Here is a 26,408-nt window from a genome sequence, read left to right as displayed (position 1 = left end):
AGGAGAGGAGAGAGAGTGAATGAGAGAATTCAGTGATAATATGAAAGCCTCCTTTCAGTGAGACCATTTTCTTTCCTGCAGAATCCTTCAATTATAAAAGTTATTGATTTTATTTGTATGAATATCTGCCTGCTTATAAGTGCACCTATGTTGTGCGATGCCCGAGGAGGCCAGAAGAGGGTGTCAAAGCCCCTGGAACTGGAGTTAAGGATGGTTGTTAGCCACCATGTGGGTGCTGGGACTCTGGGTCCTCTGCAAGAGCAGCCAGTGCTCTTAACTGCTGAGCCATCTCTCCAGCCCCAGAAGTTATTTATTTTTGTTTTTTTAGTCTTTTTGAAGCAGGGTCTCCCTGTAGCCCCAGCTGTCCTGGAACTCACTATGTAGACCAGGCTGGCCTTGAACTCACAGAAATCTGCCTGCCTCTGCTTCCCCTGGGACTACATGCTCAGCTTGAAAAGTTATTTTTTTAAAAAAAGAATGTGGAGCTAGAGAACTAGCACCAGGGGCTAAGAGTGTTTACTGCCCTTGGAGAGGACCTGAGTTTGGTTCCCAGAACCCACATTAGGGGGTTCAAAACTTACCTGTAACTCCAGCTCCCAGAGACTCTTTTGGTGCGCATAACTCACAAAGGCACACACACACGCACGCACAAGTAAAAACAAATACATATTGGAGAACAAACAACTAAACTTTCACAGCCAATGCAAAGGAGGTGACTAAAAAAGGTAACAAGGAAGGAGCAGGAGCTTCTGTGTCACCCGAGATAGGAACACTGTTCCAAGACTCACAGGTGGCATTAGAGATAGGGGCTATCATTAGTCACCGAGGTAGCAGTGTCTTCCTTTCTCCTTACAAATAAATGAATGAATGAATAAATAAATATAAAGGATCAGGTGATGTTAGTTAAGGAGGCAGGCAGAGAAGTCAAACACTCTGCAAGACACTCTGATGGAGGGAACTTTCCAGCTCCCTCAAGGGAACTAACCAAAACAACAGACCCCCATTAAAAAGGCCAGAAAATGTCCCCCAAGTTCTGAGTACCACCCTCAAGTTTATGTCTGAAATTTTCTTCCCGACTCAGGCAGCATTTGCTCACACTATTTAATTCCACATGTTCCCACTGGTGTTACTTGACTGGAATTTTCCAGCCATTTCATTTTACTTCAGCCAGTTATAAAGTCAGATCTGAACCAGCTGTGCTGTAGCAACTGGTTAAATTCATATCCATTGTTTGCAGCTGCAACTAAAGGCCAGACAATGTGCTATGGAAATGCTGGGCTTTCTCTCCTGATCACCCAGAGCCACAATCTGATTTCACTACCAGCTTTCTCACATTTCAATATCTTCTTAACAACCCTGAGAAGGCGAACCAGAGATGATTTCAGGAAAACTTCTGTGTAGCCAACCATGGGGCCTTGCACAATCAGTGGGGGTTCTAAGGGAGATTATCTAAAGGGACTATAAAATAGATTTATTTGGTGGCTTTAGTCAGTCTGACAAGTCTGTTTTAAAGGCATGCTGAAATTGCTTAGAGATGAAAAGATTAATTCAAGTAAATTTTGCACCTGAAAACACTGAATGTTAAACAATACAGATGGCTAAAATAAGCCTTTTCATAATCATGAGCCTCATTTTCAACTATAACACTTTATTCAAAGATTGAGAAAATTCTTCTACAACAACACAGTAATGTGTCTTTATAGTCCAGTTAAACAAACCTGGCACTGCATGCAGGAACTATGAACATTTTGTTCATATCAGGAAGAGTGAAGAGGAATTGACTTTTGTGGGGCAACAAAGCAGAGATCCAATGGCAAACAAGTTACCAGAAAAAGGCAAACGGGTCGATATTAAGATGGGTGAAGAGTTCCCTATGTCTAACCAAGCCTGTTCTTTTCATTAAGCATACCAATTCCAACTCAGGAACTCAGTCATCTTAAACACTTGACACTTTTGTTCCCTGCTATGCTTGTCACACCCAGTCCTATACAGAGAACATGGAAGCTAGCCTTCTCTAGGGTCTGTACCTATAAAATATTCTACCTCAGACTTCTGTCTCCGTTTTGCTAATAGTGATTTTTTCCCCCTTTGAGAAAATAACAATGATATTTCTACTTTCTTCCTTATGAGTGAGGTACTTCACTCTGCCATCTGTATAGAATCATCTGTTCAATCAACACGCTGAGCGGATGAATCAATCCCAGAGCATGAGTAAGGGTTCCTGAGAGATCCTCTGCAGTTTATGTACTGAACAGATATCTAGACATATAATCAATGCAATGCAGAAAAAACCCCGGGGAACAGTTTCACATGACTTCGTTTTGTAACGCAACTTCATTCCTCAGAACAATTACAACATAAGCTCTTAAAAAGCAAGCACTCAGCTATGAAGAGCAAGAAATCCATTTTCAGATTGTCTGCCTCTCCAGAAAAGCAAAACTCATTTATCCTTAATTCTTACTTCAAAATTATGCATAATTAGTTGGAATTTTTGTAAATTCAAAAAATTTTTAAGAATGTGCATACAGCAGTCATCAGAAGGTATTCCACAGAACATTAAAAAAACTGAAAACTCCAGTTACGCTCCTTTCTCCTCTGCCCCCGAACTGATCCATATGCTGCAATAACTCAATTTGGCACATCTGTTCTACGCCACACCATTTATTATTGATGGATTGCATTTCTGTACATTTAAAACATCAATGTCTTTTGTTAAACCTCCCCATCTAGTTCCTCTCAACCCCACCTTAGATAAACTACTCTAGGTCTCCTCATTCATTTTTAATGTCTTACTCTTGAGATCTTTACCACCCACAAGGTCTATCAAGAAGAGAAAGCAGCCACAAATCAACTTTTCTACACATGAAAAGCACTAAGAACCTAAGGTTTGTTGTACAATAACAAAATTAAGAGGCACCTGCCTGCTTCTCCTTTCCACTAGCAAGGAAAGCAAACATATCATGTAAAAATGAACTAGTCTATGACCAGAAAACTCCATTTCTGCCTCACCATAAGATACAGAAATATTCCCAAACACAGCAGCCTTGCAAAATGCTACATACTGGCTTTAATGTAGGACTTCCCAAAAGCCTTCGAGTCAACTACCCACACATATTGTATTGTGGAAGAAACATTTATTAGTGTTTAGTCAGGACACTTGGTAGTACAAGTACAAAGAACTTTCTGGAATCCTCAAACAGCAGAACTAGACTTTTAGATGGCTTACCATGGGACTGGAAACAAAACTGAAGCAGTCATAGAAAGTAGCTTGAAATACAGTTTGATTTGTAGCTGGTTAAAATTTTAGTTATGTACAAATAAGTTAAATTTTAGTTCATATAATTAGCTGATTATGTCCATTTTGTCAAATTCTCTGCTTGTAACTGGTTGAGAAAACAGGAGACCCTAAAGGAAAGCAAGACTGTGCTCACGGCTCCTTTCACTCCTGCTCAAGTGAGTAGCACACAGCCTTGACAATCAGTCCTTGAGAGAGAATAACAAGGAGACCATTCCAACAACATCACACAGGACACGCTTCCAAAACCCGCCCCCCACCCAAACCACACCAAATTCTACTTTGGAGGGCCAATTTTTCTAAATGTTGAGATGTTGAGCCAATGAAGCTCTGAAGCTCTAAAAGGAAGCAGAGGCCCTTGAATGCGCCATCTTTGGACAAAGACAGGGAAGTGAGCCAACTTCCTTCTACACATCAGACTAATACCACAATGAGCACAAGGAAGCTTCCCCATGGAGTCAGCTGAGTGTGGATCTCAGCTGGAGCAGGGTTAGGCTGCACAGAGAAGAAGGCCACTGATGCTTGGTTACATAAAAATAAGAACTCTGTCTCTTCCTGTTTTGTGACACAGAATGAAAACTCACATTCATTCAAATTAATTTTGTTTGAACAACTTCACACAAAATCGAGAAATGTTTTTGTATTTAGCACACTTCAGAAAAAAATGGTCTAGAAATATATGATGTCACTGACAATTTTCCTAAAAGCTTTAGGAAAATGATCTGTTAGAAAGCTGTGAACTTAATCAACTGGGAAACAATTTTATAATCACTATTCAGCCTATATCAAATATGTGCACAGAAAACTGAAGCATCGCCAAAGCAGAAGCTGTTAAGTGATTTTCTTGGATCAAGACAAGGTGCTAACAGAAGACAGTACCTATGTTCATAAGGTAAGTACAATGAGCATCTTGCCCTGCACTCCTTTTAGGGATGAGACCAAGAAGTACAAGGCCTTCAAAACAGACATCGATTATATATGCTTCTCTACCCTCGAGCTCTTCCCACAGAGCTCTATGTTCAGAGTACTTACAGGATGCAGAGAAGTGGAATGGATCACTTAGTCTTCAGTGTTGTCCTAGGTAATAAATACAAGCAGAACAGGGCTGCTTTGGCTGCTGAAGGGGTATCTGGCAGCAGATGGAAAAGTAAGAAGCCAAACCAGAGGGGAAGGACACCCGTGGCTGAAGGCTGCTAAGGTAGTCCAGAGAAGTATCAAGCTCAGTGGCATGAAAGAACAGTGAGAATGAAAGGCAGCCAGCCCAGGGATGACACATGAAAGGGACAGGCACTAAAATGCCGATTTCCAAAAAGCAGCTTCTATACAATTAAAACAAGGAAGGCAGGAAGCATAACTAGGCAGCGAGACAGGGAAGTGAGCCAGCTTCCTTCTATACACCAGAGTAATGCCACACTGAGCACAAGGAAGCAAGGCCTCCAGGCCTGGACATCTCAGCAATTTCAAGAACTCCCAACAGGAACTTCTTCAGTTTGTGATCAGACTTTGCACTGTGAGAAGGCCAGCCTAACCATGCCTCTAGATGTAAAGGTAAGCACATGTGGACAGTACTACAGGCCTAGAGGCTAAAAATGTGTTTCAGACCAGAGGCTAAAAATATTTCAAGTTGAGAGTCTGGGATGAGGGCAGTGACTCTCAGCTAGGCAGAATCTGCCATGGCAGGTCTTGCCTTTGGCATCTGCCTCCAGATGCTGGGCCACAAGATCCTGAATCTGGGTGGGAGCTTGGGCAATGGCTCAGGGTCTAAGCTTGCCATTGTTGTTCCCCAAACTGATGGAGAATAGGAAACCATTGAGAACCTAGGAGCAAGGTGGTCAGAAGTGGGGACCACATGTTTCAAGAAGCCAGTAAAGGGACTGCTGGCCAACAGTATCTTCTCTCTACCCAGTGAGAGAGGAAGACACCAGTAACTGTTAAGTGCGTGCAAGTGTGCAAGCACATGTGCATGCACACACACCTTAAATGGAAAGACTAAATTCTGCCCCTGTTTCAGGAGCACATGCACAGGAGATGAGAAGTTCATGCTTAAATACTGTCATATCTGTCCCATCCACATTGTGTTCCAACATGAAAGAAACCCACCAAATGACCTGAACACTCTTTTTTGGCTTCAGGTCTTGAAATAACCAGCTAAGTGTCACATAGAGAGCTCCTGCCTTCTTTACAGAACTGGTTTCAACTGGGTTTTATCTAGACCCAACAGTACTGTGGGTTTGTTAAAGCTGTCCAGTTAAAATCTCTTAGGTGTGTTAGCTATGCGTGTTAGTTACCACTCACTGACAAGCTGAGCAGTTTGAAAGTCCTTAAGTCACCCCACCCATAAGAACACAAAATTCAAAACAGTGGAAGAGCAAGTTCTACTGCAGTCAAAGCAAAGATGAAATGGGCAAGGTAGCATTTTTCATTGTTTAACACTGTAGGTAACTCTCACAGGCCACATTCCACACAGGCAGAAACTGTTTGGTTAGCATTAATTGAAGCCAACAACAAAAAAAAACCACCAACCACCCAATGTTTCTTTCTCACCCCTTCCCCTCAAAATGTTGACTCAAGGAAAATTTAACAGGGCAGAGAGAGACATTTGGAAATGTGACAGAAAAGCAAGTTCTAACTCTCAGCTGTGCATCAGACTTGGCTTCTTGCCTCTGGTTTAAACTACGGAGGAGTGTGGATTTGTTTAAAGCAACAGAGGCCTATGGCACCTCATGGAATACTGCCTGGCTTGGACAGGCCTAGGGTTAATTTTCACTCACAAAGGGGAATTTTTGAAGGTCTCCTCCTCCTTCAGAACCACATCTGGGACACTGGGGAGTGTCAGTGTCAGGGAGATTAGGAAGAGGATAAAAAGACTTCATATCCAGAGTGTTTTTTTTTTTTTTTTTTTTTTTTTTTTAACTACACGTGGAAAAAACAGGATACCTTATTTGAAAAGCACAGCATAAGGAATAAGTGAGCCATCATCTTACAAGAAGCCTTCCACTGACTATACTGCCAATAATTCCTCCTTTTCCCCAGGAGAAAATCTTTTTATTTTACCTTCAGGTACTTTATGTAAACTATGATGTAATTCCTGGGTCTATGATCTTATAATCCAATACAAACAACAGCTATGCAGGAAATTGAAAAGGAAAAAAAAGTCCTACCCAGAATTTGAGCTGATTTCTGTTCTCTTCTAAACCTTGTTCTTTAATATTTCACAGCTATCTCTGAAATAAATTCAAATTCAGGAAAGACCAAAATGTCTAACACATGACTTAATGAAAGTTTTGAAGATGGGATGGGGCCCTGAACATTTAAGTAAGACTGGTGACCATAAATATACAGAGGCAAGTGAAGGCCCCCTTTGATGGGTGGGAGGTGCAAGGCAAGGGGGCTGAATCCTAGGAGCAAAGTTGTGTCTTGTGAAAGCAAGGGAGGCAGGGGGGAGTGTGCCCTGGGTGGGGGCCTGGGTCAAGCCTTCACAGCAGCTCATCTCTGCGTCCCACTCTCTTCTTCTCTTGACACAGTGTCAGCTTACTAACTAATGTCTCTGGGAATCAGCTTTTGAGTGCAGTTCTAGAAAACGCTGAGTCTACACACAAACTCCACACTTTGCCAGTGACTGCTGTAAATTTCAGCTATGTGCTCAGCCTAAAGCGGAGGCTACATTTACCTCTACATCTCCTACACCTGTGAGTTCTTAAAAAAATATGTAGTAGCACCAGATTAACGACATTTTATCAGAGAAATGATCATACAGAGGGATCATACAACTGCAAATTCCTTTTCCATCTGTTCCTAAAATGACCCAACCAGTCAGAACTTTGTAGCATCTTTGTAGAGTAAGAAGGATCATAAGGAACACATCTCAAAGAAATGGTTAGATTTATCTACTTTGCACATAAAATCATAACAAAAGCAAAAGGCAGTATCAGATTTTAAGGCCTAGATACAATATACCTAGACGACTGTGTTCTTTTTGTTTTGTTTTTGACAAGAACTCCCCTAGTCCCAGCCCTATTAGAACTCACTATATAGACCAGGCTAGCCTCAGTCTCACAGACATCCTCCTGCTGTTGCCTCCTAAGGGCTGGGATTAAAGGCACATGTACCACCATACCCGGCGCCTGTTTGTGCTCTTTATCCAAAAAAAAAATTATGTGCCCCACCCCACCACTACCACATGCAGAACAGTGTCCACTCATTCAACACAATTCTACCAAAGGGAAGAAGAAACATCTTTTTTTGTTGTTGTTGTTGATAAAAATAAAAAGGGATTACTGTGTAGCTCACATGGTATCCACAGTTACTATAAACATAATGGGTTGCAAAGAACTTGGCTGCAAAAAAAAAGTTCTGAGGTCAAGAGAAGACAGATTTCCAAACCTCAATCCAGAGATACACTTAAAATGAGAGCTGAAAGTCTTTTGCAATACAGGAATGTCTGGCTCTCATTTCATAACCAACAGAGAATGATCCAGGACAGTGCCTTCCATGTTCGTATATTGCTGTGCAAGAGTATCTACATGGTAAGGGCAATCAGAAAGGAGAAATGGCAGCATGATCTAGGCACTTACAAGGTACTGGTATGTTTTCTCACACTGGAAACCTGGGGCTATTCGGCTTGAGGGAAACCTTAGCAAAAAATAAAATTAAGTTTGACTATATCTCTAGTGGAACGTTTCAGGAACTTCTAAGAAAGTAGCTATATAATTTGAAATTTATAGATATTATGCTATTAAAAATTATACACACAAACCTGCCTGATGGATAAGCCTTGTGCTAGTTTTGGATAGGCACTGGATGTTGCTCATGGGGTAACAGAGCTGGTGGCCACTACAGAAACAAGAGCATACATGGCACCTTGGAGGGTCCATTCACCTGGACAGCACCTTTCCAAATGTAAGCTCCCTTAGGATAACCCCCTGCCCCCATGAGGTGCACTAGAATGGGTAACAAATGATTTGTAACAGGACCTGTTGTAACCAATCTATCTTACTTTCTATTTTGTTTTAGTGAAACTCAAGGATTACATAGGAAAGTCAAAGTGGTGGGAAAAAGAACAAAAGCATTCAAATTTCTTGTAAAATACTAAAAAAAAAAAAAAAAGGCCACTATTTAGCTGTGCAACCTAAAAAAAAGTATTTATATTAAAAGTATTTTGAGGGCTGGAGACATGGCTCAGCAGTTAAGAGCACTGACTGCTCTTGCAGAGGACCCGGGTTTGATTCCCAGGACATGGCGGCTATGAACTGTCCTTAACCTCCAGTTCCAGGGGAATCTGAAGCCCTCTTCTGACCTCTGAGGCATTGTATGACATGGGTGCACTCAAATACATGCAGGCAATACACTCATACAAATAAAATAAAAATAATAAATAAAATATTTTAAAGTATTTTGAAACAATCATTGAAAATAAACTTGCAACATTGGCTTTTTTTTTGTTACTTTTTATTTACTTAGTGCCTGTGTATATATGTGTCCATGCCATGGTGCAAGTGTGGAGGTCTGAAGACAACTTGTAAGAGTCAGTTCTGTCCTTCTGCCATGTGAGTTCTAGGAGCTGAACTCCTGGAAGTGCCTTTATTCACTGAACTATCTCACTGGCCTGAGATTTGTGATTTTTAAAGTTTACTTTAAGTTTTATTATTTTGTGGGGCTGAGGAAGTAACCCAGGCACCTTACTCATGACAGGCAAGCATGCTCCCACTAATCTACACTCTAGCCTGGCGACTTTAATACATGCTATTGGGACTGCATGAAGGAATAAAGAATTTTACTTTCCTTCTGTGATCATGCACACCAAGACCTTGCCTAAGTACCTTTATTTAAAGACAGAAACACCATCATCATGAACGAGCTGAGTCTGAATGTAGCACAGAATGTGGGTGTGAAGGCACACAAGCCAACCGTCCTCACAGACAGACGACCTGGCTCCTCCAGAGTGTGTGAGGCAGAGGAGGGCTGCTCACAGCCTTTGCCACAGCCTACATGAATGGGCTACCTCCTCCCTGTTAAGGAGGACCACTTTCATTCGCAGTGTGGCTAACTCTGTCAGTTCTAAGCGTGCCGCCCCTCATTTCATTCTTAGTGCCTGCATGCCTGCAGCAGCTCCCACAACCAAAGCTGAGAGAGCCTAGAGCTAATGTGTCTCAGCTGACGTGAGGTGTGTAGGTGTGCTAGAAACTCTTGCAGCCCCAGGGTAGCGAGATGAAAAACTTGCCCTGACTTCCCCCACTTCAATAACACATTTACCTGCACTCTGGCCCAGGGGTGCAGGCTCCCCCACTGAGCAAGAGCACAGCAGGAGGAGGGCATAAACAAAAACACAGAGGTCTTGAGAAAACATACCTGTGCACACCATGACCACCTGGAAAACAAGCCCTTCCTTTCCCAGGAGGGAGAGGGCCAGTGGGTGGGAGAGATAAAGCACCATTATATCGCAGGCCTATCTGCCTCAACCCACTCTTTGTCAGGTGGAAAAGTTTAGTTACTAAATGGCTCCTTGAGTTCAGTGAGTTCATTTTATTTCATTCTGCTTAGATTTTTTTCCCCCACCGTGTCCTTTGGTGATGGAGTTGGGAGGGAGACCTGACTAAAGCAGGCTTGGGGATGGCTAGCTCAAGAAGTCAGTTGTCTCAGTGATTTCTCAGTAAAATACCCAAGGTCTAGCATTTCTGCATGGAATGAAGCAGTGAAATGCCTGTAGGTTTAGATATAACACTTCAGTATCACAGATGGCTAGCTACCTTCCACAGTGCCATCAGTTAGTCTCTTAACACAGTGCCACAACACACAGCTCATTTAAAATGCTTGACCACAAAAGCAGAGTTCAGAATCTGTAATCCAAAGTGCTCAGTTACCCAACCCTAGTCTAGGTATATGCAGAGGTTGTTCTCAGTGAGGAAATGAAGTATACCCCCAAAGACAGGCTTAGTCTCTAGCTGGTGGATTTGGAAGGCTCTAGTCAGTAGATTAATCCCTTCATGGAGTCATAATATGACAGCATTTGGGAGAAGTTGCAGAAAGGAGGAGGTGGGGGCTAGGCAGAAGAGCAGGTTACTGGGAGAACCCTGGAGGCAGAAAGGTATATCTTATCCCCAGCTTTTCCTCCCAGGGACTGTCTCACTCCCCTATTCTCTGCCATATGCTCCTACCACCATGACATCCTGTCTTGCCTGCGACCCAAAGCAATGGATCCAGTCAAGCCTAGAATGAAACCAAAATAAATCTTCCCTCCTTTAAACTTTTTTTACCCTCAGATGTTTGTCACAATGATGAAAAGGTGAAAAGGCTAACAGGCTAAGTCTTAAAGGAAGAAAACCTTTCAAAAGATTTTTTTTTTTTCCAAGAAAACATTTTACATAGTAGAAAAAAATTTCAAATTTTGTTTGGAAGGTATTTTGTAAGTATATTTTGCCTCACATTGTTCTTACTTTTATTACCATCATTAAAAAAAAATGCTTAAAGTCTTGAAAGATTTTATTTTGGCCCTGGGTAGGTGAAAGAGACTATGCCCACCCCACAATTTTAGGTCTTTCCTTGTTTCAGCAACACAAGCTAAAGGAGAAAAAACAATCCAACACCTACTAGAGGTGGGGGAGTCATGGAGTAATCTGCTGCTGCACAGCATGGCAACCAGATGTGGCAAAATACTTTCTAACAGTGCAATTAAAAACCATACACTCTCATTGTCCTCTTAAATTCATGTCAGAGGACCATTTTTTATCTCCTCCTGTTTGAAACAGCAAAACCTCTGGTTCTTACCAAACAGAGGGAGAAAGTAGATTACACTTTTTATTAACTTCCTAAAAAGTATGATTCACTAACTGAAATGCAATGATCTTAAGTACATCAGTATATTGCTCCACATATAATATTCATACTTCAATTTGAAGGTGAACCTTCCAAGTCCTCAATTATGTTTCCCATTCCCAATGGATTGCATTACTGAATCACTGAATTTTCAGTTATCTAAAGACTATTCCCAGGTTTGAGATACCCAGTCACCGAAGTAACACTGGATTTTTGGCAGTGATCTATCTTACAACTTTACAATTATGCATATTTTAAGAATATATATACACACATACACACACACACATATGTGTGTTTTAAATTTTGTTTTTTATTTTATGCGTATGAGTGTTTTGTGTGCATGTATGTAAATGCATCCATGTGTGCAATGCCCATGGAGGTCAGAAGAGAGCACTGGATCCCCTGGAACTGGAGTTAGAACCTTGTTAGCTATCATGTAGGTGCTGGGAACCAACATTTGGGTCCTAAGACCAGCCAGTGCTCTTAACCACTTAGCCATCTTTCCAGTGCCCCCCCACCCCCCAATCGGCTTTTTTGGTTTTATGAAACCGGGTCTCACTATACAGCCCTGACTGGTCTGGAACTCACTATGTAGGCAAGTTCCTCAAATTCGCAGAGATCTGCCTGCCTTTGTTTCCCAAGTGCTGGGACTAAAGGCATGCAGCATCACGCCTGGCTAAAGCATATATTTTTAAGAATTTATTATTTTTTTAAAGTTTTTTTTTTTTTTTAAATGTATGTTGTATCAACATGAGTTTATGTGCACACATGCATACAAGTGCCTGTGGAGGTCAGAAGAGGGAGGGCCTCCAATGTCCTGTAACTGGAGCTAAAAACAGTTGTGAGCTGTGATGTAGATGCTGGGAACCCAACCCAGGTCCTCTGCAAAAGCAGTAAGAGTTCTTAACTACTAAGCAATTTCTCCAGCTCCATAACTGTGTATCTTTATAATAATGTAACTCATACCAAATACACATTCTGAGATCTATGTAGGAAAAGTTATTTATATACATATAAAAGCCAGAGGAAGAAGTTTATTTTGAGAGGTAGAATTTGCTCAGGCAAAAGGCAAGCCTGAGCTTTTACTGGGAGTTGAAGTATAAACATTTTGGAGATCCCCTAAAATGTCTGGCACAGTGTAACAGTCGTCTTTGTTCGAGAGTAATGGCTTCTATTTTTAGATTTGTGACACCCCTGGGTGTCTCCAGATATCTCCTGAGGTGTTGTAAAATTCTCTCCACAAAGTGCCAAGTAAAATAATTTAAATTCACTTAAAAAATATGCCACACATTTGGAGGCAAGGGAGGAAATCAAATGAACAATCACAGGATTTCAAAAGTTTGATCCTTGTCAATTATATTTAGTCCAAGGCAACTTAAGAACAGATATAACAAATACAGGAAATCAAAACAAGATGAGATGGTCTACATGTGGGGTTTGTGGCAAAGGAGATGGGGAAGGAGGTGGTTAACTGAGGATACTACTTTAGGAGAAAACATTTGGCCCTATTTACTAACTTATTCAGCATTTAATATGATCTGGAAACCCAGTTGAAGGCTTCTCTCTACCTATTTGCATGAAGACACTGCAATGCAGAGCACAGGCACTGGACTGCAGCAGGGTAAGCTTAACTTCATTTTGCCACCTTTCCCTTTAGTTTTGACTAAAACTGTTAACCCGATGTTGTAAGATTACATGGGGGGTTATATAGCACTGTTCTGCAATATTTAATTCTTAACTTCCTTGGTCACCAAGAGGTTAGTAAATAAAGCACCGTTGTGGGTTTGCCACTGGGAAGCCTGGCTTACAGCCACTGTGTTTACTATAGCTTCTAAATCTCCAATAAAGTATGTTTCCTGATGGGCCACTGCCCCGGGCTTCACAGTTTTCTTTATTCAGAACACCCACTTCAGTCACTTGATAAATCTGAACGTGGATTTCTTTGAGAAGAGTCACACAGAACTGCACTTACTAGATAGCACTGGAAAAACTCACGTTTTTCTCATTAAACAGGACTGCCTTTTCTCTCTGGAGAACAAGATTTCAATGCTTACTTTCTATTCTTACTATCATTGTCTATTTAAATTTAGACCCACATTTTGCATTCTGGAGCAAATTCCTTACTAAATAATTTTAATTTAATCCTTTATATCAACTCTATTAGTAACTTTCCAAAAAGACATAAAAATGGTTCCTTTAAACTAGATCTTTACAACACATTTCAAAAGTTGTCTGAAGAATCAAACATCTGAAACGTACAAGCAGAAAGCAAGAGAAAAGAAGTCCACTTGCCTTATTTGTAGCAGTAGCACTGGATCCAGGGACCACAGGCACATTCGTCACTTGGACCGAAAGATAATTATTATCTATGAGTGGCCAGGCCCCTTCCACTTTGCATGTTTGGAAATGATCCTTGAAAGTTCTAAGGTGAGGATCTCCGAACAAGCCACAAAAAAGGTAATTGGGAGGGCTCTGGTCCCCTCCCCTGTGTTCTCTGACTCCCACGTGGCTGTGGTAGTTACAAGGGTCATGGGTCACTTCTGGGTTGGTAGAGGATGTGGGTCCATCCTTGGAACAGTTCCTCTGGCTCATGAGGTCACTGATACCTAACACAGCAGAATGGTACACCAGGTTGCCACGGCAGGCTTTTGAAGTTTGCTGGGTGCAGCCGGCATAGGCACGAAGAGCCTTGCAAAACTCAGAGTCAAAGCCATCAATGGCAGAATTCAGGTGTGAAGTCAGGGACACAAAGTCTGTGGTACATTTCTGGATTCGACATTGAGCTAGTTGTTGGCAATCACCTATGGGAAAGAAGATAAGAGTAAATGTGTAAATGCTTCATCAATTCCTGAGCTGCATGAGAAAATGCATTCTCCTCTGGAGCCGTCCACCCTACTTCCTATGCTCCTATTTTAAGCAACCTTCAGAAATAGGGCTGTACTGTGTACTCATGCCTCTCAAATCAGGCCACTGGGGGAAACACTGGGTGCAGTTAACTGAAAACTTTGTGAGTGAACACGATTCTAGTCTAGCAGTATTGCAGGTTAAAATTATAGGTGAAATATTTTATCATGTTTGCAATTTGTTTATAGATTTTGACAAAGATTCTTCTGCTCCAACGCAAAGCCAAGACATTAACTGTTTTGATTTTTAAAACTGCATGAGTAATTTGCTTTGGAAAGCACTGGAGAAGCACTGAGCACAAAGTTAGGATTAAAGCTTACATACACACCCAAAGATGGGTAAAAACCTAAATTATAGTATGATTAAAACATCTTTACCTGATTTTTGTATGGCTATGGGGTAAGAATATCAAGGAAAAAAAAACACCCAGTACTAAGTTATTCTACCTTTCCTGGGGCATGCTGCTAAACAAACCACATCAACAATCACAATTCCCTAGTTTCTACAAAATTTAAATGCTTTATTAGAAAAAAAAAAAAAAAAGGTGATACATTTGACCAAGCGCTTCCTTTACTTTTCTCTTAACATTTATCTCTGCCACACTAAGGTCCCAGCTGTCAAGTAAATCACAAGCACAAGTAAACTAAAAAAAGTATGCAATATCAAAACTGCATTGTAATTGTGAACCTAATCATGTTTTTCAAAGAGAATCAGAGAACTACAAAGCAGAAGATTCCCGGTGTGTAGACACATATAAACCTTACAACCTTACACCACCCCCAAACTGACAACTCACACCAATCTAACAATTTAAACAAAGCTAAAATGAAAACCCAAGTATGACTGCTCTGTATTTAAAAAAAAAAATCAATCTCCAAATTATGTTTTCTGCCACTTGCGTCTTATATAACAATTTATGGAAACTCAAATCACAAAAGAAAACAAAACAAAACAGCACAAGTACTGCCAACACTAGGTCGATCATGTCTGCCAATCAATCTATCTTCTGTCCCAAAGTTAGACCAGACTTACTGAAGAAAAATACTTTGGTTATCAATCTCAAATTGTATACAAATGAATTGTAACATATAGTTGTTCCTTAAATTTTCTTATAGGTCTTTATGGAAAAAGTCTTAATTTCTTCAAGTCTTACTAACTTCCCCTTCTAAGGAGGTTGATCTTTTTAAAATATATTTTTTATTATTTTTATTTTATATGTATGAGTGTACTGCCTTCATGTATGTAACTGCACCTGTGTGATGCCTGCAGAGGTCAGAAGAAGGTGTTAGATTCTCCTGGAACTGCAGTTATGGATAGTTGTTAGCCACCATGTGGGTGCTGGGAACTGAATCCAGGTCTTCTGCAAGAGTAGCCAGTGCTTTTAACTGCTGAGCCATCTCTCTAGCCCCTGATCTTTTAATGTTCTCCAGGCATAAAATGCCTTGTATTTCATATTTTAGGTGGAGGAGGGGAATCAAGATCACTGTATCATTCTTTACTTTTGTTTTCTGAGATAGGGTCTTACTACTATATAGTCCAGGCTAGCCTTAAACTTGCAATCCTTCTGTACCAACCCCCTGAAGTTTTAAATTACAGGCGTGTGCCATCATGCCTGGCTAAAATCAGTGGATTACTGTTAAATATATAATTACTTCAATATGTGGATAAAGTAAACTCCAAGATGGTATTAAGATTTGGAACTTCATCTGATAAAAGACATCATATATTAGTACCAATATTGTTTTAAGAAAGATGTTTCAATATTTTAAAATTTGAATTAAATAGACGGTAATCTCTGTCTTGGCTTTAGCTGGAGTAAAGTGTGGGAGATAATGATCTCTGACAATTCTGTCATCATTTTAAAATTTCAAAGACCCACAGAAGGAAAAAAATCAATAAGCCTAGCCTTCATATTCACTTTAATCAGAATAAAAGATTAAAATTATTTTAATAGTTTGGAGCTATGAATTTTTAATAATCACTAAATCATTAAAAAAACATCATAAAACCATCTTTACATGTTTGGCCCATTTAAGGTTGTTTAGTCCAAAGCTGACAAAAACATGTCCAACATATACAGGATTCCCTTCTCCAAAACAGGTAAGCCATTTTCAACTATTTTTATTGAACAGCAAGACAAAACAACAACCCCCACCCTCCATTAAATAAGCTCACCCCTTCAAGCTATTTTACAAAGGGAAAGGGGAGCCAAAGGCTTGGCTTTGTCTTGATGAGAACCTATGTAACTAGAATCAAGCTCACCACCCTCACATCTTTTCCTTCCACTGCAGGTCTTTTCTCCCTTAAGTTCCTAACAACAGTGGTCACTAACAGCTGAAAAAACAATGGAGCAACTATTCTATTACTCTCCTTTTAAAATAAAATTTACAGCAAGCATGAAACAAAAAATAAAAACAGGGCCAAGATCACTCAGCAGTGAACAGTTCTCAGACTACAAATAAATGACAGCATCAGAACTTTCCGCTAAACTTGCAGGGCCTATTTGTTCTTTTTTATGGTCTATAAAATCTATCCGAGCATACATTTACTTATAATTACTTCAAATAGTCATAAAATATCAACAGAAAGGACAGCATGGAAATGCAATACAGAATGCAACTCTTCAGAAGGGAGACACAGCAGCATTTATTTAGTGGGCTCTTTCATCTGTAACGCCTCTCTCAATCTCTCCCTTTTTCATGGCAGGTAGGTACTGACTGCTTTGAGAAATTGCATACAAAACAGTTCTTTTGCTTTGGATAAGGTTCCTTAGCCATCTTTTTGCTCTAGAGATGATTGGGGGGAGGAGGTTTAACTGCTTTAGGGTCAGCATTTTCAGCTCCATCACAGGCTCCTGCATAATGACTAGTTTGTAGCATACACCCAGAAATATCTAGGCTTTATCAATTTATAATGACAATGCACACTTTGCCTGTTAGAGGCGGTAAAGTAAGACTCCTGTCAAAACGTCAAGACAATGTAGAGAAGAACTGCTCTCAAAGATGTGGCCCTAAGTCATGAAGTGTGTGAGTTAGCAAGTAACCCCATACTCCATCTCCACTCAGGAACTGCAGAGGTCTTCCTAAAAATTAAAAAAAAAAGAAGCAAACAAACAAAGCCATTTCCCAAGGGCTGAGATCAAAAGATGCAGTCATGGAGAAAGATTCTCTATTTTGGGGAAAGATCATCTACAAATGGTGTGACTGTACTTTCATGCCCCTGATGGAAAATGCTAAAGGATTTGTGGTCTCGAGCTTTCATTTAATCATTTTTTTAATGAATCAGACATAAAGGACTCACCATGCAAGGCAGCTTCCTTCACACCAGGACTGTGTGAATCTGCAGCATACTCTCCAGTTTATAATAAAGGAAATGAGATCTGCTGAGGCTGAACTGAGAGAACCATAGAGCCATATGGGTGCTGAGCCACATGATATGGATCCAGATATAAAGCATATGGCAGTCCACCTGAAAAGAGCACTTGCTAGGTTCCCTGATCTGAGAAAGAACCCCTGCATTTCAACAGCACCACTCTTCGAAGACATCTCTCAAAATGGGCCCTCTTTTTGTTTTTTAAAAAATTCACAGTAACTACCTCAAGTTACACTGCAACAAGTTGTCCAGATAAAAGGGAACCTTACAAGACAAGTCCTTTGGGTTGAATGTAATGATGACTATATACCGAGATACTGAAAGGAGACTTATCCTCGAAATTCTTGAACTAAAGCAACTTAATTTTGTAAACCTCTAGTCCCAAGTTCTTAGGCCTTTCACAGGGCAGCAAGAAAAGCTTCAGGAACTCCTTTCCAATCCTGTCACAGGATCCTAAGGCAACCAATACTCTAGAGTAGCCCAGTGAACATGGCCCAACCTAGCATTCCAACTTCAGTTTCATGAAGTTTGAAAAAAAGTAGTTTGACACAATCGACACTTAATTTTCACCCCAACACTTCTGAAGGTATCCACTGGTACACTAAGAAAAAAAAGTTCCCATGAAACTTCACGAAGACATTATCTAACGTTCCAAAGCTACTAATTTAAAGTCTTAGCTATTTTACTACCAGCTATTACACCTTTTGTTAAGATTTCAGTTCGGTACCCCAAGTGACAACGTTAAAATGCAGCTTTTACGTGAATTCAAAATTAAGCCTTCTCCTTCAATGTCATTTTTTCCCCCATTACTAAAAGACCTCCCAGATTTTTTAGCACGGCTGCTATGAATTAAAAAGCAAAAATTTCTCGGTACAGTTGAGTGGTATTAAATTTCAGAATTCTCCAGATCAGGGCGTTGAGTACTCATAAACACGAGACAAAACGGCTTCCAAGGACAGAAAACCTACCCAATCTTTTCAATTCTGGAAAATTCTTTGTCTAGGCAAACTTAAAATAAGTGCTACTTATTTGTAAGGAGTGTTCTGGAAAACAGGAGTAGCCAGGCATCACATGCTAGAAGGCTCAGGGTCAGGTTTCCTTCCTCCCTTAAGTGCATTCTTGAGCACTGCGTGGGCAGGGGCCGTGCAGGCTTCCACACCGCATCTGTCAAGCTAGGAAGGCAAACCACACAGCGGGCCACAAAGCACGACTTCGTCAGCGTAGGCAAAAACGAAAGAAACCCCGTTCAATTAAGTTCAAGTTCCTCCGGAATTCATCGCAAACTCGGGTGCAAATCTTTCCACTGCCTGCGATTCCCGGGCCTAGCCGCCACCCCAGCTGCCGAGCCGCGGCAAAGGCCCAAGTCTGCGCTCGCTGGCGGCCAGGGCGGCGAAACCCGATCCCGGGTGGCCTCGGTTCAACACCCCAGCGGAGAGCCTGGAAGCCCGGGACGCTCGCTCCGCGCCCAGCTCCGCCCGCCTGGGTCCGATCAGTGGCTATTGCGGGCGGAGGCGAAAGGCGACCCGCAGGACCGGGCGCGGCGGCGGGCGTCCCTGAGCTGCCCCACTGGGGCCAGCGCCACCCGGCCCGAACAAAGCCCGCGCGCGCGCTGCCCGCTCCCCACCCGCCCACGCCTACCTGCGTGGAGCAGCCCGAGGCTGAGCAGCAGCAACAGTAGCAGCAGCGGCGGCGGCGGGCAGAGCCCGGGACTGCGCTGCTCAGCCCCAACAGCGGCGGGGGCGGCGGCGCAGGAAGGTGCTGATCTCACGCCCATGCCCGTCCATGCAGGTCTCGTGCGCTGCGGCGAGGGCGGCGGCGCGGGCGCCGTGGCGGGGCCCGGGCCGTGGCTGCGGCATGGGCCGGGGGACTCTCCTCGCTTCCTCCTCTTCCTCCTTTCAGGGCAGCGAAGAGCGGCCGCCACAGCCGCAGTAGGCCCGGCGCCGCGAGTCGGCGGCGGCGGACGCGACAGGGCGCAGAGACATCGCGGCGGCCGCAGACGGCGGGCGGGGAGACAGGGGCGGAAGAGAAGACACAAGGATGGTGAGCGAGCGCCGAGACCAGAGGCCAGCGCACGGCCGCCTCGGCCCCGGCCAGCGTGAGCTCTGGGGCTGCGGATCTGCAGGACTCGCACCGGCGTCGGCAGGCAGCGGGCAGCGGCCCCGAGAGTCGGCTAGGCGGCCTGTGCGGTCAATCAATCTCAGCCCCGCACTGCCGCACCGCCCCTCCCGGATCACGCCAATCCGCGCAGGCTCCGCCCCCGAGCCCACCCCTCCTCCCCTCTCCATTGGCTGCGAGTACTCCGCCCGCCCCCGCGCCTCCGTCCGCCTCCCTCCTGCTCGGCGTAACTCAAGTTCCGTGTCCGCCGCCCTTGGGTCGGTCGTAGTGCTGCGCCCGGGCCCAGTCTCCCGCCTGCTTCCTGGTGCTGTCCCAGCTCCACCCGCTTCCGCGATCGCCGTTTCCTCTCACCCAATAGGAAAGGGCGATAGCAACTTTCACTCTGTACGCTTTCCGAGAGAACCGGCCTTTAGCCTCTCCTTGAACTAATGAGCCCAGGTTTAGTCCCCTCCTAGCTTTTTGTTTGTTGTTTATCTTTAATCTTTCCCTCCTCCGGGCTTAGTCCGGGTCGGCTCCGGCCTCTTGAGGCCGAAAGCCAGCGCTTTTCCCGTGCTTGGTGCAGCGGGTTCCCCGTCAGCCAATCACATCTGTGGAACCTCGTAACGAGCTTGTTGGGGCCTTAAGGTAAAGCCTGAGCGGAGCCGGGCTGCGTTAGGCACTCAAATGACACCTACGGCCTACAGCAGATGGGTGGAATGAGAAACTGCGAGCTCCCGGCGAAATTTGCTGGCAGCTGTGTGGGCCTCCGGTGTTCTTGTTTCTTTGACATTTTCTCTGCCTCTCAGCAGAGAGCGAGAGTCTGAGATTGGGCAAACTAAAACGTGTTGGGTTACAATGTAATTAGATTAATGAGAGTAGTGAGTTTTTATGCAGTGCAATTATGCCACGATTTCTTGTTGCGCAGTGGCTTTTCCACAAACTTCCAGTGTATTAAATAAATCAGTGGCAGGTCAGTTTCTACTTGAGTTTTCCTCCAAAAAGGAGGGCAGAATCCTACAATCTGTCTCCAAGGAAAAGGGCTACAAAATGGAGACAAAGGAAAGCAGTGCAGGAATTGATGATGGGATCTAATTTGTTATCAGAGTTTGTGAAGTGGTGCAGTCTCTCAAGACTGGCCTCAGGGCTAGGAGCCACTTTACTTTCCTCACCTCTATCATTCCCCAAACTGCTCAGGGCTGCCTTTTAAAATCCACTTATTGTACATCTAAATTATAGTTTGCAACTTTACCCACTAAATTACTCAGAATCTCTAATTAGGAATCTCATATCAACCACAGACACGTTAATATTCCACTTGTTACAATGTGCTAATCAATGGACCAGGATAATTGGGGAACAAGCCTTAGGTCTTACCAGCTTACTCATTAGACACATTGTGAATTGCTCATACCACTAAGTCCCTAATGAAGGAGACCTATCGGTTTTTACTGTATTTTTTCATTACTTATTACATGCTCCGATGACTCACGTGGTAAACACACCTTTCACTACCCACGATGTAATTCAATCCTCGTGTCTATCTTTAATATGCTTAATAATACCTTCAGAGTTGCCTGGAGAAATGAGTTTTGGGGGGAGGGGTGGAAGGTATCTAACATTTTTACATGGTGATGTGTCCTAAATACTACCAGAGCAATTTTTTTTTTTTTACTATCTTGTAATTCCTATAATCCATGAAATACAGTTCGGAAAATACTAGTATATGTCTGGTAAAGACAGTTTTTAAAAGAGCCTTAGCTAACAGACTAATAGCAAAATGTAGAGTTTTCTTTAAACAAGATTTAATGAGATTCCCTACAAAGGCACCTCATTTTATCGACTGCCCTTCATATAACCAAAAGTTAAAGATCAATAAATTCAATTTGGTTTGGGTCTTTCTAGTTCTCTACATAGTCCTCTGACACTAGATAGACTCTTTTAAACATTCTTCTGCTCTAGATATGCTTATCAGTAGAGGGCATCCTCGAGCCACCACAAATCCCAGTGTCGGGAACCAGAACTGTTCTTCAGAGGAAAAACTTCATTTCTAAGGTGCTTTATTGCTTCTCTGTTGTAAAATCTGACAGGCTTAAGATTTATAAGCCTGACAATTCACTTTTTATTACTGCATAAGTGTTCAGCCGCAGGAGGAAATGCTAATTTTCACAATTAAATTGCAAGGTGGTTCCTATTTTCATGACATTAGGTTGGTTGACACACTTTGGGGTGATCAAGACCATGTTGAATGGTCCTTTATAGGGTGGCCACTCTTCAAGCTTGGGTGCTGCAAGTTTAAGGATTTTGAACGCTACAAAGAAAAATCTAGGGAGGGAGCTAGGACACAAACTTGACAATTATAAAAGTTTTACATTTTAATCAGGAAATAGGTGATTGGCAAGTTGAGCAACCCACAATCTACCTTGTGTCTTGCCAATTGCGTACCTTCTCTTTCTCTTTGTTTTCAAGAAGGAATGATGAGACCAGAACAGTACGTTCAGAAAACCCAGCAAAGCAAACCGTGCAATGGGCATGCAAGTGAATAAAATTAAAAAGCATGCCACAAACGTTATTAGATTCTAGACACGGCCTCGGTTTCATTTCCTGAACTCATACATGGATGTCTTAACTGTTCCCTAGTTACTGTATCTCCATTTCCGGAAACCTAACACGAGCATCTCTGCTTAACAGATCACCCAGGACAGAGAAGCCAGCAATCAACTATTTGTGCAACCCTAAAGTAAGGGCCCCCCTGCTGGACCCTGTTCTACAGTGTTCGCAAAGCAGGGGTTGAAATAGCCCGGAATCCAACAACCCAGCGGCAAGCAGCTTATGGTTTATACTTACATCATTTTTAACCCTTCCTCTCCTGGAAGGGGCTCAGTGGGATCAGGGTGTCCCCGAGTTCCGGAATTCGCAGGACCTAGGTGTGAGAGAAGAGCCCCAGGGCTTGGAGTGAGCGCTGAGCCCCAGGAGGGAGCGAGCAGCGAGAGTGCAAGGGGTTCATCACTAGCGCTCACGCTAGCGGCCGCGATATCCCTGTGGACTCCAGCGCGGCTCGCAGGGCGAGAAGCGGCAGGTGCAAAAAGCATTTGGGAGCCACTTGCCAGCGCGCGGAGGTAATGCGCTTCCTGTCCATTTATCTCAGGAAACCAGCGCAGCCTTCCCTCGAAACAAAATTAACCTCTCATTAGCCAGCCACTCGGTCCCAAGAAGGCCTTAAAAGCTTTACCCTCTCGCTAATGTATTTAGACTGTTCTTCCAGGCAAACGCTGCAGAGGCTGTGACTAACAGCTCGGGGCCGGGGGGGGGGGGTCCTCTGAGCTCCCCCAGGAGCTAGCCGCCAGCATCCCACCAGCCTGGCCACGGAAACCAGCTAACCCAGGATCCCAGTTTGTAGAAGCAAGCCGACCCGCCAGCCCTGAACAAACTTCACGCCAGAACCCCCCCCCCCCCCCAGAACAAGTTTCCTTTCATTTCTTGGGCGCCTTTCTACATCAAGCCCTCAGCTCCCCTGTCCTCAAGGGATGGGGAAGGGCAGCTGGAGGAAACTTAAGTGGCCGGCTGTCCTGGGTCATGGGCGCTGACAGTTTCTTGGGAAGGATCCGTGCCCGGCCTGGGGGTAACGTTAGTTTGAATCTAGTGAGGTCCAGGCGAGGAGAATTGGTTGAGTCCTAGGTCTTCGAGTAGCCCCCACCGCCCTGAGCCTGGCAGATTTATGCCACACAGGTGGACCAAGACCTAAACCAAACAGTCCCGGCCGCTGCCTGCCGCTCGCCCCCCACGTCCTCCTGGCCCACCGCAAACTTTAACAAAATAAACAACTCACCACAGGCATTCCCTTGTCTGCAGCGCGACGCTTGCCAGCTGGGAAAATACGCCGCAAGCCACGCGGCCGGCGCAGGAGGAGGCCGCGCCCGCCACCGGCCCAGGTGGGCGGCGGGAGGGCGGCTCCGCCCGGGGCAGCTGTCCAGACGGCCGGCTCCGGGCGAGCTCCCGCCCGGACTTGCACCCTGCCAGCCACCCAGGGGAGAGGGCGGGGAGACCAGTCCCTCTCCCCAACTTCCTCCAAACTGCTTTCTTCCCACTCGTGGCCAGCAGTCCCCCCAGCGCCACTCCGCCCCCTGACGGCGCTGCCGGGACGGTCCAGCTCAGCGCCAGGCCGGGAGTGCGGGAGTCGCAGCCAATGCCTCGGGGTCCCAGCCCGGCTCGCTCTCCTCTCCCGGGCCCTACACCCGGCCTTTCACAAAGACGCCTTTCACGTCGCCAGCGCCGCCCTCCGCGCAGCCTTCAGACCCGCCGGCCTGCCTTTGCCCACCCGCGGCATCGTGGATCCCGGTGGGTGACTTCGCCACCATCGCCCGGGTAGGGCAAGGGCAGCTGGCACACTGCCCTCCTTCCCCTTCTAGGCTTTCTGCAGCTGCACCAATGCTCCCCAAAGGCACCCTCTCCGAGGTCTCCTTTTGGGGCCTAGGACTTGGCAGGAATGGTCCTCTGGACGTGTGGGGACGTAAAGAATCCAGGGATTGTTCCTGACCACCTGAGGTGCCAATGTGACTTTCACTATGTAAGAAAACCCAGGATAAAGATGTGGGACTAACAACGGAGGAAAGGATAGAAAGAAACCCCTAAGACCCAGAGGAGGAAGTGTATTGTAGGAAGTGTACTTGAGGACCACAGTTTTGCCATCACCATGGAAAGGGAGGGGGAGGGGAGAGTGAGAAATATTCTCGAGAGTGGAACATGAGCTTCGCAGATACTCAGCGACAGCTATTTAGCCCGCCGTCTCTAAAACAGCGTACGGATTTCTAGAGAAGCCAAAAATTCATGCATCTAGACTCAGGTCATTGTGACCCTCCCCAGCGGCTCATCTTCTCTTTTCACCCTTCCTTGCAGTTTCCCCATCTAACGCTAGAGGCAGCATAGGGCAGCGTAAAAAGGGCGGGACTCCATCTGATTTAACAGGGGGGGGGGGGGGGGGATGGGGGGGTGTCACTGTCAAGAAAGATGTTGAAGGTTAAAGACCCAGTTCCTCTAGCTCTGAAATTCGATGACAGGAGACCCCTCTTCTCACCCTTTGCAGTCTGGCCTTTTGTTTTCCATCTTCTCTTATCTTCTCTAAGTGCCAATCAAAATGAAAAAAAAAGAATACTGAGACCATTTAAAGTAATTAATACACTGAAGCGTTCTCTCTCTCTCTCTCTCTCTCTCTCTCTTTCTCTCTCTCTCTCTCTTTTTTCTCGTCTTTTTGAGACAGGGTCTCCCTGTAGCCCCAGCTGGCCCGGAACTCACTATGTAGACCAGGATGGCCTTGAACTCACAGGGATCCGCCTGCCTCTGCCTCCCGAGTGCTGGGATTAAAGGCCACCACGTCCTGCTAAACATGCTCTTTTTAATGTGGAGAAGTTTTGGAAAGGTCCAAGTTCCTGGTCCACAGAAACAAGGAATTTTAATGTCCCCACTTGCTTTGCCTTTGAAAAGCCACTTGAGCAATCAGCAAAGCAAAGCTTTGATTTAGAAACGAAAGGCTACTCTCCGGTGTTTTTCCTTTCCCATCTACCAACACAAAGACAAGCTGCAGCATAAAATAATGATGAAAAAAGAGTTCAAAGCAAGCCCAGAGAGCCAGCCCAGAAGACCTTTTCTAATGCAGCCCCAGCTCTTCACTCTTTTGCAAAGCTACCTTAGGACTGCACATAAACACAGGCATAGGCTGCCACAAAACCTCCTTCCACCAACCCATTTTCTATAAATATTGGTCAATGCAAACTGTATGCCAACTTGCCAATCATTATGCAACTTGTTCCTTCAAATCATACATTTAGCTTTTCCTTAGTCTCAGTGATATTTTTCAGGACCTTAAATACACTACCCACTTTGGAACCTAGTTCTCCCTGTGGTCAGCTGTGTCTTTTTTTTTTTTTTCCTTTGTAGAATCTGCTCTGAGTTTAGTGCATAAAAGAATGAAATTTCATTATGAAGTGCTACTTTTAAACAGCAAATCTCTTGTCTGATTTTATCAGCAAAACTTAAAAATTACCTAGCTTTCACTAGCAATACACACTTTAAAAAGAAAACCATTAAAGATAATTTCTTTTAGCTGTTCAAATTTATGGGGTAGAGAGCCCTGACAATTTGATGCACATATGATTGTTTAGTGATTAAATTATGGGAGTTAACATTTCCATTTCTGTTAACAAAACTCTGATTAACCTGAAATAGTTGTACATATTTATGGGTTATAGTTTGAGATTTCAATACATGCATGCAGTATATACCAATCAAATCAAATCAGGGTAATTAATGTTTCCATCTCATTATTATTTTCTGTTTAAATACTCCTCTTGTTAGGAACTAAAATTTTCTTTAAATAATAGTAGTGGGAAAATGTTGTGAATTTTAAAAATTTTGTTACTATTAGTTGAAAATTTTAATTTACAAATTGAGATTGTACATATGATAGCACAATGTTTTGAAATAAACATTGTGGAATGTCTATATTAACATATAGTTGATATACTTGGCATTTTTGTGTGCGATGAGAACATTTACTGTCTACTCTCAGTGATTTTCAAGAGCTCAATACATTGTTATTAGCTATAGTCACTATGCTGTACAATAGTCTATTGCTTTTATTTACATCAATTTCAACACTCAGACTGTATCAGTCATGTACACTAAAACATTTACATATCTCTTTAGACTTTGAGTGCTCCATTTAGTAAAAGGGACTTGAGGGGTTTTTTTCTTCCAAATTCTTTATCTTGCCCAATGCAATACAATCCTTCTCCTCTCAACTCATTCTGACCTTTTTTTTCTCCTTACACTGGCCCAAATAAATTAAATATGGGAGCAGAAAAGGGATAAGAGGGCTGGAAAGCTAGTTCAGTTTGTTAGGGGCTTGCTTTATAAGTACAAGGACCCAAGTTTG

General features: G+C 43.6%; 1 protein-coding gene across 1 annotated transcript in view; it reads right to left on the bottom strand.

Moving 5' to 3' along the window:
- The window catches only part of Rgmb (repulsive guidance molecule BMP co-receptor b), a 27,748-nt gene extending 4,302 nt beyond the window's left edge, over positions 1-23,446 (bottom strand). The window contains exons 1-4 of the mRNA XM_008834593.2: positions 23,307-23,446; positions 22,325-22,400; positions 19,025-19,278; positions 13,403-13,911 (exon numbers count right to left, since the gene is read on the bottom strand). Of these exons, the coding sequence (XP_008832815.2) occupies positions 13,403-13,911; positions 19,025-19,278; positions 22,325-22,329 (768 nt within the window). The 5' untranslated portion in view covers positions 22,330-22,400; positions 23,307-23,446. The remainder of the gene's footprint in view (positions 1-13,402; positions 13,912-19,024; positions 19,279-22,324; positions 22,401-23,306) is intronic.
- Between the last annotated feature and the right edge of the window lie 2,962 nt (positions 23,447-26,408).

The sequence above is a fragment of the Nannospalax galili genome, unplaced genomic scaffold (assembly GCF_000622305.1).
Source record: "Nannospalax galili isolate Female #2095 unplaced genomic scaffold, S.galili_v1.0 scaffold16, whole genome shotgun sequence".
Lineage (NCBI taxonomy): Eukaryota > Metazoa > Chordata > Mammalia > Rodentia > Spalacidae > Nannospalax > Nannospalax galili.
The sequence above is the reverse complement of the archived record's forward strand: the minus strand, read 5'-3'. Positions and strand labels throughout refer to the sequence as shown.